At 44.2% G+C, this 18,778-nt stretch overlaps 1 protein-coding gene across 3 annotated transcripts in view; it reads right to left on the bottom strand.

Annotated features, from left to right (window-relative positions):
* Window positions 1-13,043: 13,043 nt before the first annotated feature.
* Window positions 13,044-18,778, bottom strand: part of LOC139565268 (glutamate receptor ionotropic, NMDA 2C-like) — a 79,708-nt gene continuing 73,973 nt past the window's right edge. For all 3 annotated transcript variants that reach the window (XM_071385459.1, XM_071385460.1, XM_071385458.1), the window contains exons 10-13: window positions 17,213-17,373; window positions 16,812-16,999; window positions 16,215-16,447; window positions 13,044-15,315 (exon numbers count right to left, since the gene is read on the bottom strand). In XM_071385459.1, coding sequence (XP_071241560.1) covers window positions 13,693-15,315; window positions 16,215-16,447; window positions 16,812-16,999; window positions 17,213-17,373 — 2,205 coding nt within the window. In that variant the 3' untranslated portion in view covers window positions 13,044-13,692. The remainder of the gene's footprint in view (window positions 15,316-16,214; window positions 16,448-16,811; window positions 17,000-17,212; window positions 17,374-18,778) is intronic.

Consider the following 18,778-nt stretch of genomic DNA (forward strand, 5'->3'; position numbering starts at 1 on the left):
AGTAAAGTGCTGTAAAGGAGACTAATATGTGTGTATTTATATGGCTTTCTTTCATTGATGCCAAATATTCTGAACGTTCTCTTCATATATTCTAGTGCAGGGCTCTCCAACCCTGTTCCTGGAGAGCTACCTTCCTGTAGGTTTTCACTCCAACCCCATTTATAGCTAACCTGATTCAGTTTATCAACCAGCTAATTATTAGAATCAGGTAGTGCTCTGAGAGCAGTGAGTCTGTCCAGAAATGTCAAATTAAAGGTACACCAAATTTAAAGGGATGGCTTTAGATAAATGTACTGAAAACCCTATTGAATGAAAACTCCATGAGAAAATCTATTGGCTAGCAAGTGGGAGGGTTTTCAGTACTGTTTTCATCTAATTCCAACCAGTGTTGTAAACATTGAAATTAACTACATTGACTTAACCTGACAAACAGGTTGTCGTCATCAGAAATATGTATACATTGAAATTGCATTGAAAATTCCACATAGAAAAAAAAAAAAAAAAGTTAATCCTATATTCAATATATATTGGGTGGCTGAAATTGCGTAGAATTTAAAATTTGATAATACATTTTATTTGACCTTGTTTCAAGGTTGATAGTAAAATGTTGTGCTTGAATCCACATCCCTCACAATCCAATGATTTCTGCCTGATCAGGGACTCCTACTGGTATAGGAGGAGTAATGCATTTCAGTGAGAACAAGTCCACCATCCAGATGCCTACCTCTATATACCCTGCTTAACAAACAAGCTGTGTGTGTTTCAGCTGAGCTATCATGTCAACACATTTAGATATTGATCAGCTTTCATACTCCTTTGTGTAGACTAGCTAAATAACATAGAATAGTTGAAAGTAACTCCTCTAACTTCTCATACCCAAGCTGTATGTGAAAGTAAATTCAGAGTGAGTTTGGGTTTATGTCGGCTACATTGACATCTGATTTGCCCAACAAAGGACACCATCATTTCAACGTGTAGCTAGGTATACTATCATTCATCCATGGTAATTGGATTATGGGAAGTTTAGAAGTAGTTACCATTAGCCCTGTAAATAGGATGCCAAATTCATTATATTAATAATACACGTTTACCATCGGCGATGGTTGGCCAGGTAGTATCAGGATAATCGAATTACATCTTCCAATTACTGCTACAGCAGATAGGCTGCTACGGTGTGTGTTGCCCCCCACTGTGGTGTCTGAGCTGTGATGAGAAATGAGGAGGAACACAAAGCAGTAACCAAGTGTTGCCAACTTTATTACTATGCCCTGCTGGCATAAGCAATGTCCCTGATTAGATTTAGAGCAGTCCTCCACACAGAGGCCTTTTCAATGCCCCATGAATCATTAGCCCATTACAACCCAGGCTACGGTCTGAGGAGGATCCTGTCATTTTAATGCATTTGTTTTCTGTGTGATGGATTAATATTTCATCAAATATTGGTGAAATGTTACAATTTGATCGACTTTAAGATAATTTACTATTCAGTCTGAATGGTAAGATATTTTGTGGATGAAAAATATTTCTCACTACTTGATTGCTACTATATTTTATGTAGCCTACACAGACCGACACAAATCTACTGTGCCCTTGCCATTAGAGGAGTTATACAGAATTCTATGGGTATTTTATTAAAATGCTCCACTACAAACATAGAGAAAGAAAGATTTATTCTGTAGCGTCCTGTTGTATATGTTTGAGGGATAAGTGCAGATTATAGTCCTCACACAGTCATGTGGTTGGCTTGGCTTTTTAACCCTCCTGGATACAAAGTTTATGGGTGTGTATTTTTCATTTGCAAACATTTGACAGCCATTTTCAGCTGCTCATGTTAGCTGGACTCTCTCTCTGGCTCTCCCCCTCCCCTGCCCTCATTCCCCCCCCCCCACCACCACCACCACAACTGATAGGATCCCAAGCCCTATTCTCAAGGTGACTTAGTGTCTGGGAAAATGTATGGAGTTTGAGGTACTGTAATTAATTCAAAGCACGGATGTGCCGAGAATGCCGTTACACAGCCCCTCTGTAGATGGCGCAGGACTGAGCCTGGAGTGTGTGTGTGTGTGTGTGTGTGTGTGTGTGTGTGTGTGTGTGTGTGTGTGTGTGTGTGTGTGTGTGTGTGTGTGTGTGTGTGTGTGTGTGTGTGTGTGTGTGTGTGTGTGTGTGTGTGTGTGTGTGTGTGTGTGTGGGTGTGTGTTTTGAGTGTGTTAGTATACATGTTTACAGCTCACCGATCCACATTAGGGATAAGTAACATGACATGAGCATGGTGAGAGGGGGAAGGGAGCGCAGCAGAAGGGTAATACAATGAAATGCGTTTTGAAACAGTCTGACTGCCATACGGATTAGAGGTCGACCGATTAATCAGAATGGCCGATTAATTAGGGCCGATTTCAAGTTTTCATAACAATCTGTAATCGTCCTTTTTGGACACCGATTATGGCCGATTGCATTGCACTCCACGAGGAGACTGCGTGGCAGGCTGACTACCTGTTATGCGAGTGCAGCAAGGAGCCAAGGTAAGGTGCTAGCTAGCATTAAACTTATCTTATAAAAAACAATCAATCTCAACATAATCACTAGTTAACTACACATGGTTGATGATATTACTAGTTTATCTAGCTTGTCCTGCGTTGCATATAATCGATGCGGTGCCTGTTAATTTATAATTTAATCACAGCCTACTTCACCAAATGGGTGATTTAACAAGCGCATTTGCGAAAAAAGCACTGTTCTTGCACCAATGTGTACCTAACCATAAACATCAACACCTTTCTTAAAATCAATACACAAGTATATATTTTTAAACCTGCATATTTAGTTAATATTGCCTGCTAACATTAATTATTTTAACTAGGGAAATTGTGTCACTTCTCTTGCGTTCTGTGCAACAGAGTCAGGGTATATGCAGCAGTTTGGGCCGCCTGGCTTGTTGCGAACTGTGTGAAGACCATTTCTTCCTAACAAAGACAGCCAACTTCACCAAACGGGTGATTTAACAAGCGCATTTGCGAAAAAAGCACAATCGTTGCACGAATGTACCTAACCATAAACATCAATGCCTTTCTTAAAATCAATACACAGGTATATCTTTTTTAAACCTGCATATTTAGTTAAAAGAAATTCATGTTAGCAGGCAATATTAACTAGGCAAATTGTGTCACTTCTCTTGCGTTCATTGCACGCACAGTCAGGGTATATGCAACAGTTTGGGCCGCCTGGCTCGTTGCAAACTAATTTTCCAGAATTGTACGTAATTATGACATAACATTGAAGGTTGTGCAGTGTAACAGGAATATTTAGACTTATGGATGCCACCCGTTAGATAAAATACGTAACTGTTCCGTATTTCACTGAAAGAATAAACGTCTTGTTTTCGAGATGATAGTTTCCTGATTCGACCATATTAATGACCTAAGGCTCATATTTCTGTGTGTTATTATGTTATAACTAAGTCTATGATTTGATAGCGCAGTCTGACTGAGCGGTGGTAGGCAACAGCAGGCTCATAAGCATTCATTCAAACAGCACTTTCCTGCGTTTGCCAGCAGCTCTTCGTAATGCTTCAAACATTGCGCTGTTTATGACTTCAAGCATATCAACTCCTGAGATTAGGCTGGCAATACTAAAGTACCTATTAGAACATCCAATTGTCAAAGGTATATGAAATACAAATGGTATAGAGAGAAATAGTCCTATAATAACTACAACCTAAAACTTCTTACCTGGGATTATTGAAGACTCATGTTAAAAGGAACCACCAGCTTTCATATGTTCTCATGTTCTGAGCAAGGAACTTAAACGTTAGCTTTTTTACATGGCACATATTGCACTTTTACTTTCTTCTCCAACACTTTGTTTTTGCATTATTTAAACCAAATTGAACATGTTTCATTATTTATTTGAGACTAAATTTATTTTATTGATGTTTTATATTAAGTTAAAATAAAAGTGTTCATTGTTCATTCAGTATTGTTGTAATTGTCATTATTACAAATATATATATACAGTATATAAAAAACGGCCGATTAATCGGTATCGGCTTTTTTTGGTCCTCCAATAATCGATATCGGTATCGGCGCTGAAAAATCATAATCGGTCGACCTCTAATACGGATTAATGGATGAAACTGGTAGTTAATTGATGGCCACTTCACTGGAGAATAAATAGCCATGGAGTCACAGGGCCAATAAGTCAACCTGACTTTGCCTTAGGGAATAATATGCAAGTATCATCATCATCATCATCATCATCATCATCACCATTCTTCTTCTTCTTCTTCTCATTCTTCCCATACTCATGTTGTGTCCTTTCCTGTGTGTCCCTTTGGCTGTTGTCCTCAGTAAGTGGTTCCACTTACGCCCCAGTGGGAGTAGAGGAACCCATCTGCAGGGCCTGGGTAAGGAATGATCACAATCAGCCTCCATCAGGACCCTCAATCTGCTACAGGGAAGACTGCATGCCAACGCACCACCAGCACCAGCACACCCTGATGGGCTCGCACTAACCCTGGGCCCAGACGTCAGGGCATCTGCCCCTCACAAACCCAGAGTAATGCTCATACCCTGGGGGACCAGCTCAATGTGGACAGCCTGGACTGGGGGCTTGATCATGAGAGGCCACCGGCCGGCTGGTCGGCCCAGAGACAGTCCCATGGTCTGATGGGGTTATGGGTCGGCAGTGCAAGAGAGGATAATATGTGCTCACTACAGTATGTGTTCAATCCAGACTCCTTTCAACTTGGGCAAGAGATGAGACATGATGAGATGGACCATGAGGATCACATTTCATTATAAGGAATTTCAGTTGAAAAGTCTCAGAAAGAGTACAATCTGTTTTGGTCAGTATCTGTCTCTTCTCTTTAATCACGTCCAATAGACGTGATTAAATCTTCAGTGTCAATTTCAAAGTCAATGTGAATCATCAAGGTTTTTTACTACACGCCTCACTAATCTACAGGTGTCCTCTGTATGTTGTGCCACCCTGTGCCACTCATACCCAACAAGATCGGGCTAACACTGGCAGCATCTCAGATCTCATCACCCTGAAAGCCTTTTAATGTCCACTAAAGCCTGGTAATGCCCCATAAACCTGATTCCCTTCTGGCCCTGGCCCTGCCATTCAACTGCCACTCAACACCGGCACCTCCTGTCACTGTTTGCCTCTGGGACTGTGAGCCAAGAATCAACAGTTTCAGTATGTGTTGTGGGTGCAACAAGTATCAGTCTCTCACGTGGATGTATGCCTTCTATATTTAAGAAATGTCCATGTTATGCCCACTTGTCAGAAATGCATTAGCCAACAGAGCTAAGCGAGAATTTTAAATCTGAGCCAAAATGCAACCCAGCTATGAAAAATGATAATTCATATACTGTAGATATGTTGTATTGATATTTTCTCCACAGAGCTGTTCCGTCCACACATTACTTTAAACCTGAGGTATGATGAACAGGGGCTGATTTGGTGGTTAAAATCATATCCGTTCCCTTTCCCAACATCTTTTCCCCCTTTGTAACTCTTGACCTTCAACCCCTTCATCCTCCCTGTACCTCCCCAGCAGTATGTTTCTAGTAGAGCCATGTTATGCCCACTTGTCAGAAATGCATTAGCCAACAGAGCTAAGCGAGAATTTTAAATCTGAGCCAAAATGCAACCCAGCTATGAAAAATGATAATTCATATACTGTAGATATGTTGTATTGATATTTTCTCCACAGAGCTGTTCCGTCCACACATTACTTTAAACCTGAGGTATGATGAACAGGGGCTGATTTGGTGGTTAAAATCATATCCGTTCCCTTTCCCAACATCTTTTCCCCCTTTGTAACTCTTGACCTTCAACCCCTTCATCCTCCCTGTACCTCCCCAGCAGTATGTTTCTAGTAGAGCCCTGTATAGAGCCAGGTGAAATAGATCCATCCATCAACAGCCAGTTGACATGGTGTCCTCTACACCACCACACTTAGTCATGTAACTCTTTATCCCTTCACTTAGCCTCGCCTGTCATTACCACATGATTTATGTTGCATGAAAGATACATTCCATCATGAGAATACAATTTTGATGATAATTGTTGGAGCGAAATAGAAAATAAAGGGTAGGGGTATTCACATGGGATCTAGATTGCTTTTCACCGACTATGATGATATTTATCTTCAAGATGAGACAATATATCAGGAGAATGTATCAATTATAAAATCCTATGGAAATTCAAATCAAATCAAGTTTATTTTATATAGCCCTTCGTACATCAGCTAATATCTCGAAGTGCTGTACAGAAACCCAGCCTAAAACCCCAAACAGCAAGCAATGCAGGTGTAGAAGCACAGTGGCTAGGAAAAACTCCCTAGAAAGGCCAAAACCTAGGAAGAAACCTAGAGAGGAACCAGGCTATGAGGGGTGGCCAGTCCTCTTCTGGCTGTGCCGGGTGGAGATTATAACAGAACATGGCCAAGATGTTCAAAATGTTCATAAGTGACAAGCATGGTCAAATAATAATCAGGAATAAATGTCAGTTGGCTTTTCATAGCCGATCATTAAGAGTTGAAAACAGCAGGTCTGGGACAGGTAGGGGTTCCATAACCGCAGGCAGAACAGTTGAAACTGGAATAGCAGCAAGGCCAGGTGGACTGGGGACAACAAGGAGTCATCATGCCCGGTAGTCCTGACGTATGGTCCTAGGGCTCAGGTCCTCCGAGAGAGAGAAAGAAAGAGAGAAGGAGAGAATTAGAGAGAGCCAAGATTTTCAAAATGTTCATAAATGACAAGCATGGTCAAATAATAATCAGGAATAAATGTCAGTTGGCTTTTCATAGCCGATCATTAAGAGTTGAAAGCAGCAGGTCTGGGACAGGTAGGGGTTCCATAACCGCAGGCAGAACAGTTGAAACTGGAACAGCAGCAAGGCCAGGTGGACTGGGGACAGCAAGGAGTCATCATGCCCGGTAGTCCTGACGTATGGTCCTAGGGCTCAGGTTCTCCGAGACAGAGAAAGAAAGAGAGAAGGAGAGAATTAGAGAGAGCATACTTAAATTCACACAGGACATTGGATAAGACAGGAGAAGTACTCCAGATATAACCAACTGACCCTAGCCCCCCGACACATAAACTACTGCAGCATAAATACTGGAGGCTGAGACAGGAGGGGTCAGGAGACACTGTGGCCCCATCCGATGATACCCCCGGACAGGGCCAAACAGGAAGGATATAACCCCACCCACTTTGCCAAAGCACAGCCCCCGCACCACTAGAGGGATATCTTCAACCACCAACTTACAATCCTGAGACAAGGCCGAGTATAGCCCACAAAGATCTCCACCACAGCACAAACCAAGGGGGGGGCGCCAACCCAGACAGGAAGATCACGTCAGTAACTCAACCCACTCAAGTGACGCACCCCTCCTAGGGACGGCATGAAAGAGCACCAGTAAGCCAGTGACTCAGCCCCTGTAATAGGGTTAGAGGCAGAGAATCCCATAGTTACGCTCCAGAGGAAGATATGATCTAATGAGTATCTGTGTCTGTTTGGATGTTCTCTGATATGCCATCGCATTTGTATGGAGGTGGTGGTGCAGTGACTACAGTAGTTGTAGTTGTAGTAGTAGTAGGAGCAGTAGCAGTAGCAGTAGTGATAGTAGCAGTAGTGATAGTAGAAGTAGCAGTAGCAGTAGTAGTAGCAGTAGTAGCAGTAGCAGTAGTAGTAGTAGCAGCAGTAGCAGCAGTAGTAGTAGCAGTTGCAGTTGTAGCAGTTGTAGTAGTAGTAGTAGTAGCAGTTGTAGCAGCAGTAGCAGTAGTAGTAGTAGTAGTTGTAGCAGCAGTATTAGTAGTAGCAGTAGTAGTAGTAGTAGTAGCAGTTGCAGTAGCAGTAGTAGTAGCAGTTTTAGCAGCAGTAGTAGTAGCAGTAGTAGTAGCAGTAGTAGTAGTAGCAGTAGTAGTAGTAGCAGTAGCAGTTGTAGCAGTAGTAGTAGCAGTAGTAGTAGCAGTTGTAGCAGTTGTAGTAGCAGTAGCAGTAGTAGCAGTTGTAGTAGTAGCAGTTGTAGCAGCAGTTGTAGCAGCAGTAGCAGTTGTAGCAGCAGTAGCAGTAGTAGCAGTAGTAGTAGCAGTAGCAGTAGTAGTAGTAGTAGTAGCAGCAGTAGCAGTTGTAGCAGTAGTAGCAGTAGTAGTAGCAGTAGTAGCAGTAGCAGTAGTAGCAGTAGCTGTAGCAGTTGTAGCAGCAGTAGCAGTTGTAGCAGCAGCAGCAGTAGCAGTAGTAGTAGTAGTAGTAGTAGTAGTGTGTAGCATGAACATCTATTATCTTTCCCACCTATCCATGTACATGTATATGTAGCTAACTGTCATCAGTGTGGTGGAAGGAGAGTTGGTGTGGTGGAAGGAGCGTGTGGTGGAAGGAGAGATTCGTTAGACAAACTCCCAGCAGGGCCTGGTTTTGGTCTCCATGGTGACCTGCCCTGTTGGTTAGCTTGGCTCCACACATCATGGCTGGGCTAATGAGGGAGGGCTGCACAGGTCCGAACATGTTGATTAAACATACCACTAACCCTGTCCCAGGGTTAATCAGTCTATTCATCCAGCCATGCCTCATTGACCCCTGTGTTCTCAGATCCCTGCTCTGGGCCTGCCTGGGTGGGATTATACATTTGGTGCTGACCAACCTGTACGTTTTGTACACTCCAGCCCAGCACACGTAGGGCCAACAGAACCAGAACCATGGAGGAAGCAGCAGTCAGTGTGGCTGGGATAGGATGGGGTGAGGGGTAGTACTAAGGCAGAATCAAACCTATTTGCCACAGGATAAGGGGGTTAAGGTTTGCTGCAACTCTCACAGAATGAAAATCCTGTTTTGAATGCCCTCTAAAGTAACTGTGCATGAAGAACAGATAGATATATAGACCTTGGGTTTCTCTGACTACAGCTGTACATCAGGAGGGCTTCAGGCATCATCTTTTTTTGTGATCTGGGCCTGAATGAACAGTAAAATATGTAGCACCATGCTGAGGGAATCAAGAGTGAAATTGTATTCATAAAATATTCCCTCAGGTTGGATATAATCTTGTCCTATATTTATGTGGTAATTCTGAGAAGTGAATTGGCGGGCATTGACCGCCTTTGTAGGCCTACCCCTCGTGAATTTCAACATTTCAAGAAGGAGGGCGAGAGGGAGCACATTTGTCACATTACAAAGCACGCAGAGCACAGAATTAGTCATTAATTACTGTGTGAAATGAAAAAGATTGTTCTGAGCAATGGTGAAAGATTGCCTATATTGCTCTGAAAAGGTTCATTTTGGGGAACTTGAAAGGGTTTTATTCAGCCGCGATGCGTTTCTCACACTTAAGTGCTGAAGGCATTAATCTCCCTTTGTTGAATTAGAAATCACGTTTCAATGATATTTGGCCTAGCTGAAAAGCACTCATCGCTCAGTGATATCAGTGAAGGGATCCCAAGAGCTGGAGCATAAGTGCATAAGATGTTCAACTGAAGACCTTCAGAAATATTACCTCAGTAGCACATCTTGATTTTCCCTCTTTGTATTGTACTGTATACAGTGCAATCTTTCATACAGTATCTTGAATACATAATACCTATTGTTGAATAATAATATTTTTACTAGACAAGTGGCATTCACTCTCACATATTATTACACCTGAGACTTAGTTGAACTAGCAGAGGAATGATCATCTTTCCAGAGTGTGCAAAGCTGTCATCAAGGCAACGGGTGGCTACTTTGAAGAATCTAAAATATACAATAGATGTTGATTTGTTTAACACTTTTTTGGTTACTACATGATTCCATATGTGTTATTTCATAGTTTTGATGTCTTCACTATCATTCTACAATGTAGAAAATAGTAAAAATCAAGAAAAACCCTTTTGACTGGTACTATATAAACTTAGCAAAAAAAGCAACGTCCTCTCACTGTCAACTGCGTTTATTTTCAGCAAACTTAACATGTGTAAATATTTGTATGAACATAACAAATTCAACAACTGAGACATAAACTGAACAAGTTCCACAGACATATGACTAACAGAAATGGAATAATGTGTCCCTGTACAAAGGGGGAGGGGGGGTCAAAAAGTAACAGTCAGTATCTGGTGTGGCCACCAGCTGCATTAAGCACTGCATTGCATCTCCTCCTCATGGACTGCACCAGATTTGCCAGTTCTTGCTGTGAGATGTTAGCCCTCACCCTCCGATCCAACAGGTCCCAGACGTGCTCAATGGGATTGAGATCCGGGCTCTTCGCTGGCCATTGCAGAACACTGACATTCCTGTCTTGCAGGAAATCACGCACAGAACGAACAGTATGGCTGGTGGTATTGTCATGCTGGAGAGTCATGTCAGGATGAGCCTGCAGGAAGGGTACCACATGAGGGAGGAGAATGTCTTCGCTGTGACACACAGCGTTGAGATTGCCTGCAATGACAACAAGCTCAGTCCGATGATGCTGTGACACACCGCCCCAGACCATGACGGACCCTCCACCTCCAAATCCTCAGTGTAACGCTCATTCCTTCGATGATAAACGCGAATCCGACCATCACCCCCGGTGAGACAAAACCACAACTCGTCAGTGAAGAGCACTTTTTGCCAGTCCTGTCTGGTCCAACGACAGTGGGTTTGTGCCCATAGGCGACATTGTTGCCGGTGATGTCTGGTGAGGACCTGCCTTACAACAGGCCTACAAGCCCTCAGTCCAGCCTCTCTCAGCCTATTGCGGACAGTCTGAGCACTGATCGAGGGATTATGCATTCCTGGTGTAACTCAGGCAGTTGTTGTTGCCATCCTGTACCTGTCCCGCAGGTGTGATGTTCAGATGTACTGATCCTGTGCAGGTGTTGTTACACGTGGTCTGCCACTGCGAGGACAATCAGCTGTCCGTCCTGTCTCCCTGTAGCGCTGTCTTAGGCGTCTCACAGTACAGACATTGCAATTTATTGCCCTGGCCACATCTGCAGTCTTCATGCCTCCTTGCAGCATGCCTAAGGCACGTTCACACAGATGAGCAGGGACCCTGGGCATCATTCTTTTGGTGTTTTTCAGAGTCAGTAGAAAGGCCTCTTTAGTGTCCTAAGGTTTCATAACTGTGTCCTTAACTTATTTTTTTTAACCTTTATTTAACTAGGCAAGTCAGTTAAGAACAAATTCTTATTTTCAATGACGGCCTAGAAACAGTGGGTTAACTGCCTTGTTCAGGGGTAGAATGACAGATTTTTTACCTTACCTTGATTCGATCTTGCAAGCTTTCGGTTACAAGTCCAACGCTCTAAACGCTAGTCTACCTGCCACTCCCAATTGCATACCGTCTGTAAGCTGTTAGTGTCTTAACGACCGTTCCACAGGTGCATGTTCATTAATTGTTTATGGTTCATTGAACAAGCATGGGAAACAGTGTTTAAACCCTTTACAATGAAGATCTGTGAAGTTATTTGGATTTTTACGAGTTATCTTTGAAAGACAGGGTCCTGAAAAAGGGACGTTTCTTTTTTTGCTGAGTTTATATGGGTGGGGACTCAGTCGGGGTCTCAACTTAATGTTGAGGGTTAGAATAGTAGAATACACAAGCAAAAATGTTATATACACTGAATGTACAAAACATGAATAACACCTGCTCTTTTGATGGCGTAGACTGACCAGGTGAATCCAGGTGAAAGCTATGATCCCTTATTGATGTCACTTGTTAAATCCACTTCAAAATGTGTAAATGAATGGGCAAGACAAAGGTTTGAAGTGCCTTTGTGCCAGGCGCACCGGTTTGGGAGTGTCAAGAACTGCAACACTGCTGGGTTTACCACGCTCAACAGTTTCCGTGTGTATCAAGAATAGTCCACCACCCAAAGGACATCCAGCCAACTTGACACAACTATGGGAAGCGTTGGAGTCAACATGGGCCAGCATCCCTGTGGAACGCTTTCGACATCTTGTAGAGTCCATGCCCCGACAAATTCAGGCTGTTCTGAGGGAAACTCAATATTAGGAAGGTGTTCTTAATGTTTTGTACACTCAGTATATTTTTGGGAAGTTGATCCAGGGGCCAGTTGCCCATCCCTGCCGTAGTCTGTTTTCAGGTAAGACCCAGTGTGGACAATGATGGATGTGGTGTGCTAAAGCTCCCCCTAGTCATTGGTAAGTAAGTAAGTAAGTAAGTAAAGTGAGGTGTTGATGAACACCACCCTTTGAAGCCTGTGTGTGTGTGTGTGTGTGTGTGTGTGTGTGTGTGTGTGTGTGTGTGTGTGTGTGTGTGTGTGTGTGTGTGTGTGTGTGTGTGTGTGTGTGTGTGTGTGTGTGTGTGTGTGTGTGTGTGTGTGTGTGTGTGTGTGTGTGTGTGTGTGTGTGTGTGTGTGTGTGTGTGTGTGTGTGTGTGTGTGTGTGTGTGTGTGTGTGTGTGTGTGTGTGTGTGTGTGTGTGTGTGTGTGTGTGTGTGTGTGTGTGTGTGTGTGTGTGTGTGTGTGTGTGTGTGTGTGTGTGTGTGTGTGTGTGTGTGTGTGTGTGTGTGTGTGTGTGTGTGTGTGAGCGAGATTCACTGATAGGCTAATGTCATTGGAATCCCATGATGAGCCCTGAGGGAAGATTTACTGTCACGGGTATCACTGCTCAGAAAATAGCATGACCATCCTGGTCATATAGACAATTCAAAGCCTGTGTTAGGATTTGTTACCTAACTGAACATGTTTCTATTCCACTTCATCTTTTTAAAATGTATTTATGATGTTCAGCAGAATACTCATACAGTGATTTGAAAGATTGATGACATATCACAGTTTCTGAACAGATTATGTGTTAGTAAAATACAAATGTGTTCTTGTCTTTTAAGGAGCTGTAGCTGACTTGTCTGCCCTATTGTTGGCATGTGAACTGAACACAGCGCTGTCTAGTGGATCTGCTATCCAGTGACCTTTCTGGATGAGTCAACAGAGGTGGCCCACTTAATGAACTGAAGCAGACACAAACATCTAGAGTCCTGGGACCTGACCTGCTATTCCATTCTGCTGGCATTACAGACCATATGTGGAGTTTTACTCAGAAAAGGAAAATATAGACAATTCCAAAAGGGCCTTGAAGTGGCCTTGTCATTTATTAAAGAGTAGAGTAACAATGGAAATACAGATGATAATTAAAAAATGTCCCTTTTAAAATCCAAGTCAAATTACATCAGTGACCACCGGAGCCAAAAAGCCTTAAACAGACAGCTTTCCCTAGAGCTCCTGGACTTACAAAAGTCGTGGAAGACATTTCTGTGGTTTGATAACAGAAGTATTATTTTATTTTTATATGTGTCTAAATTTAAATGGAAGGATACCAAAATGATTGAAGAGAAAAGTAAAATGTGTCTAAACTGAGTGAGCGGCTACAGTGTATTGTCATCCAGGTCTCTCTCTCTCTCTCTCACAGCAAGACAGCATTTAAAACTATTTTAAATAACAATCAACAGGTTAAATTTGAAGGTTTTAAATACTATTCAACATTGTCTTTTCTTATCGCTTAATGTTTACTTGACAATGTCCCAGCAGTAACAACCTTTCAATGTCCTCTACTTCGTTCTGTCAACAAAGGATATTATTGCACTGAGTAAACACTCTCAAGTCATCCATATTGGTAGCTAATTCATTAGTTTTTGCCTAAACCAAAGGCTGAGGGGGAGACCCCAGGTAGAGATAGTCCATCAGCCTGAAGGTGTGGAGGGGGAGGGGCTCAGACCTCAGACTCCAGACTGGATACCCTGCCCCAGGTCTTTGGCACATAGGGACTGTTGACTCTTCTGGCCACCAGGACCTCCCTCCGATCCCTGCTCCCAGACCCGGGCAGGGGGGGCTCCTCCCGCGACCGCCCCACCGCGCCCTCGTAGCCCCCAAACATATTGTTCTGGTACACTACCTGCCGGTCCCCCATACGGGGCACAAGGGCATTGTTGTTAGGGCAGTGGCTTGCACAGGGGAACAAGTGGCACATGTCCTTGTCGTAGAACTGCCCGGGCCCCTGGGGCAGCGGCCCCACGTATACAGGCAGGTCTGTGTAGGAGTTCAGGTAGGTGGAGTAGTGTCTGTGCACCACGGTGGAGGAGGAGCGCCGCAAAGCGGCTGCGTTCTGCAGGATAGCCTCCCTGTAGGATGGTAGCCGGGTGGACTGGGAGCACTTGAGCTTCTGCTGCTTGTAGGGGTAGGAACGCATATGGGCCGGGTCTAGGTAGGCAGGCTCAGCGGCCAGGGGGTAGCACAGGTTGTTCCCCTGGCTGCCGTACAGCTTATGGGGCTTGGGGTTAGCCACCACTACGCGGGGGAACAGGTCAGGCATAGTGGAGGGCTTCTCGCCCAGCTGGCGGATCCTGTCACTGCTCCAGGTGGCCTTGAGAAAAGAGGCTCGGCGATTGACCTTGTCGTTCCCCAGCAAGGGCACATCCTCCATTTTAGGCTCCAGGTAGGGCTTCATGCAGGAGTTGCAGCTGGCGCTGCCGCTGGGGTAGTGGCCCCCCATGCAGGCCATGGTTGATGCAGAAGGGGCATGGTTTTTCAGGAGGTGGTTGGCCCTCAGCTCAGCCAGACAGGAGGTTGGCTCATCATAGTCGTTCCTCCCCCTGGTGTCTTGGGCCTCAGAAAACACGTAGCTGTGGGACCTCTTCTTCCTGCCCATGTGGTCAGGGGGGTAGCTGAACTTCCGTCCCAGGGGCCCCTTGTGGTGTTCCACATAGATGTCAGGCACCTGGAACTCTCTGTAGGGGACAAACGGGGAGGTGGGGTGCCGGGGCTGGCTCTCCACATACAGCCTGCTGCTGTGGTGGGGGTGTGGGTTGTGACTGGAGGTGCTGGGGGGAGCAGGGTCCCTCATGGCGATGTGGGGGCTGCTGAGGCTGGAGATGGGTAGGGTTCTCTCGTAGAAGTGGTGGCTGCCACGGGCCGGAAGGGTGTAGCGGAGCGGGGTAGGGCGCGTCACCACCCTGGATTTGTCCAGCAGGGGCTGGGTGGCGCTGTCCGAGTAGTGGATGGGGAAGGTGGAAGCGAGCGCCCTCTGGGGGTAGGGCGAGTGGTTGTCCGTGATGCTGGAGATGTAGGGCAGGCGGCTGTGGCCCATGTCTATAGTGGTTGCCACCCGAGGCGGAAGGCCAACCCGCACATTGTCGGCTCCTCGCCGGCTCCAGTTCTCTATGGTCTTGGTGGCATTGTCCAGGGAGTTCTCCACTCTGGTCGAGGTCACGATGTCCTTGGCTGTCTGCAGCATCTTCAGCATGTTGGCCTGGGTGTAGTTGGTGGTGACGTCAGGGTTCTGCAGGTTTCCGTTGCGGTCAGAGTCCTCCACACCGTTGAAGCAGCTGTAGATTCCCTGCAGAGACAGCGAATGAGGAGGAGATTAGCATCCATCAAAAAGCCTTGTCAGATTTTGGAACAGATCCACATTTCTCACCCTACACAAAGTTTGACAAGATTAAATCCCACAGGTGTTAATTATCTTTGGCCATTGTTTCTAATCATGACTTTAGAAAACATTATTGCTTGTGTTGATATCATTCACTTTGAGCAATACAATTTCTATTAACCTGTCTGACCAATGAAGTGAAGACAATTACACAGAGAAGTGTGAAAGCCAAATTAGATTCAGGATTGTCCAAAATAGTTTATAGACAATTTGTTTTGTTTTGAAAGCTTGTATGCATTCAGGTCGGTGTTAAACACACAAAAAACTGTCAGACGGATCAGGACCGTAACAGTATTGCACGGTCTCCATAAAGTAATTTTATGGATTTTTACAAATTTTATTTTTGCATCATTTTTCTTTTAGTGCCCTTGAAATATCCTGATCATGTACAGCTTTGACTTAGTGCATTACCAATATTTCCCAAGCATTACTGTGAGGCTAAAATCTAAGAAAGACTGAGAACTTTATGGTCAGGAAGTAGAACATTTTTTTCTGCTGTGTTTGTGAAAAGAGAAACAACACATTTTATGGTTTCTTAGACTTTTCAAAATTATGCCGTTGTTGCTGCTTTCATTGAATTGTTGCTTACACTTTATGTCATTTCTTTATGGAATTCATTACTATAAAAAACGGTTTTATACCTTAGATTAACAGATCAACTTTCCCATGGTGATTGGACCACATTCTCTCTGCAGAACCCAAGGCCTTCGCAATCTAAGACATGCCTCAGTGTGTACATCCCTATACATTAGGCCTATGTACCCTTTCCACCCCTGTCCCTCGTAAGAAGGGTCAGCCACACCTACCCTGCTGATGGCGAGCAGGAAGTCGAGGCGTTCAGACTTGCGTACTGAGTGTCTCAGCTTCCAGTAGAGCAGATGTTCCCAGCTGAACACCAGGAGACTGAGCCCCATGGCCACCAGTAGCATGTAGAAGACGCCCGCCATGTTATCTATGTCCAGCTTACTGCTCATCACCTCCTTCTTCTCGTTACGACAGATCCCTGTGAGCCACACCGTCTGCAGCTTCTGTGTGTCACCTGCAGCGAGCGGGAAGAACAGAACACAGAGAGGCTTGAAGGTTTTCATTAAAACACTCTTGCGCCAGTTGTTGTCATTGTGTGTCAATGCCAATCTCACACCCTCATCACTCCCCTCGACACACCCTGACTCAGCATTTTACACGTGTTGTTCCCTTGATCACAGTCAAAACTCTGTTTCTTCTAATCTCGAGGCTCTGCGGGTCTATACTAGCTTACTTGTGTGAGTTACGCATTTATACCATTAATGGGCAGTTTACCAGTTTAGCAAATTTGGGAGTATTTGGGACCTAAAAGGATAAGTACAGCTAAGATTTACAATTAGCCGCCCATCCCACTCCACACGGGGTTAATTGTAATTTACCATCAGCTAGGAACTGGAGCAGGGCCAGGTCTATAGGACGTTTCCATCGGGACTCCTTCTGCAAGGCGATGCCGTAGCCAGTGGTGGCAAAGACCTTCCCACTGCCGATGGTCACCAGCTTACAGCCCTCGTCTTTACCTGCCATGTAGTTCAGCACAGCAGCGTCATAGATGAAGGCATCCAGTTTCCTATAGATAATAACAATAGGGATTTATCTTGTGGGAAAATGCAATGATAGACAAATGTATTTTTAATTACTATTTAATTACCATGTAATAACTTATCTAATGAATTGTAATTTCATCAAACATAAAATATTTGCTTAGACATTTTAGAATGTGTTACGCTGATGTCTGTTTTCTGTCACTGACTGTGTATAAAGATTATTTACAGAGTGTTACCCTGATTTGAGGCTGTTGAGGGCGTCCTCCACACCCTTCTGGTTGTATTTGACCATGTGGGCATGCATCTCAGGGTAGTTGCTCCGGATGTTCCTCTCTGTGCTTCCATTTGGGACCGTACCAAAACGAAACGGTGGATACTGCTCCTGTGGCTTCTGGAACTGTTTGGGAAATGTTTGAATTATAAATGCATGAACAAGAAACATTTTGAACAGGATACCCAACATGTCTAGGAAGAATACATGCACTATTCATTAAATCCATTTTTTTTTTTAAATATCAAATTCATTGACATACTTGCATATTAAGTAATACATTTTTTTTCCCACCCTCTCCTAAGATCTGATGTCTCAACCCTTTTAGGTTCTAGATAGCACTTTATTTCTAAGAGTGTATGATATGCCAAGCAAACCCAGAGGCGTGAATATAAACCTCAAAGAAACTAACACAATGATACTGATCACCTTGTCCTTGACTACACTAGACCACTGTCTCTTTGATATCTGCCTGTACCCTCAAGTGCTGTTCACTCAATTAAGTGGTCAGCTAAGGTTACCCTCTCTATAATTCCTCTCTCAATTCGATGATTAGAGGGCACAATGAACAGAAATTAAGTCCAGGCCATACTTTCCAGAGAATTAGAAAATGACTTCTTCCCCCTTGACTGTAATGAAAACTCCTAATTTCTCCTTATTTTGCCATGCCCCTTTGACGCAGAGTGGACCATGTTGATTTAAATACCCTGACTGCAATATACTGGAAATAAATTGTACTTGTTCATTAACGCAAATACTTCCGTGAGGGATAATTCCTAGTAACCTTGGCTTTTCAGAATGAGAGAAATGTCCTCTGAGCCATTTCACATGAATTAATGAGACCCTTGGTGCCAGTCTTATGCATCCCACGTCTCACTGCTGTCTGGTGGAGGAGCTGGAGAGATGACAGAGTGTTGTCCTCTTTCCCATTTGTCCTGTATCCTGTACACTGGCTGCATTAGGATACTCAGCCTGTGTTCCTCATCTCACCCAACAGACCAAGGTTACGCTGCTGCTATGTGAATGAGGGAATGCTGTAGCAGTGTGATAGTGCCCCCAGGCACAGGATGTCATACAGTGCTCTGTGTTGTAAATGCCTGTTGGGAAGCAGTGAAAAACCTGACTTAAAGCATAGATGCCCATAGAGCTTGAGTCTAGCTGGCCAAAGTCTAGCTGGCCAAAGTTAAGTGTATAGGATTCTTACAAAAATCTGTTAACATCTGACAGCTTGTACAGAAAGGAGAGACTAGGTCTAAAGAGGGAGGTGCCTGTCTGTACATGATGTCACTCTGAGGAAATGGCAAGGTGTTGTCCATGCATGACTTCATGCCTCTGAAGTGAACAGTCCCAGGAGGAGAAACAATCATCTGTCACTACATAAACACCAGTTACTGTCCTTTAACCAGTTTGTATTCCGCACAAGCCTCTTGTTTGAAACACTTTCAGAGAACGTCCCTTTTTAGAGATCATACAGCTCAATTTAAATGTTCCACCTGCAGTGTCCAGTCTGCCTATTCTCTCTGAGCTTCTG

Source organism: Salvelinus alpinus, chromosome 36 (assembly GCF_045679555.1).
Source record: "Salvelinus alpinus chromosome 36, SLU_Salpinus.1, whole genome shotgun sequence".
Lineage (NCBI taxonomy): Eukaryota > Metazoa > Chordata > Actinopteri > Salmoniformes > Salmonidae > Salvelinus > Salvelinus alpinus.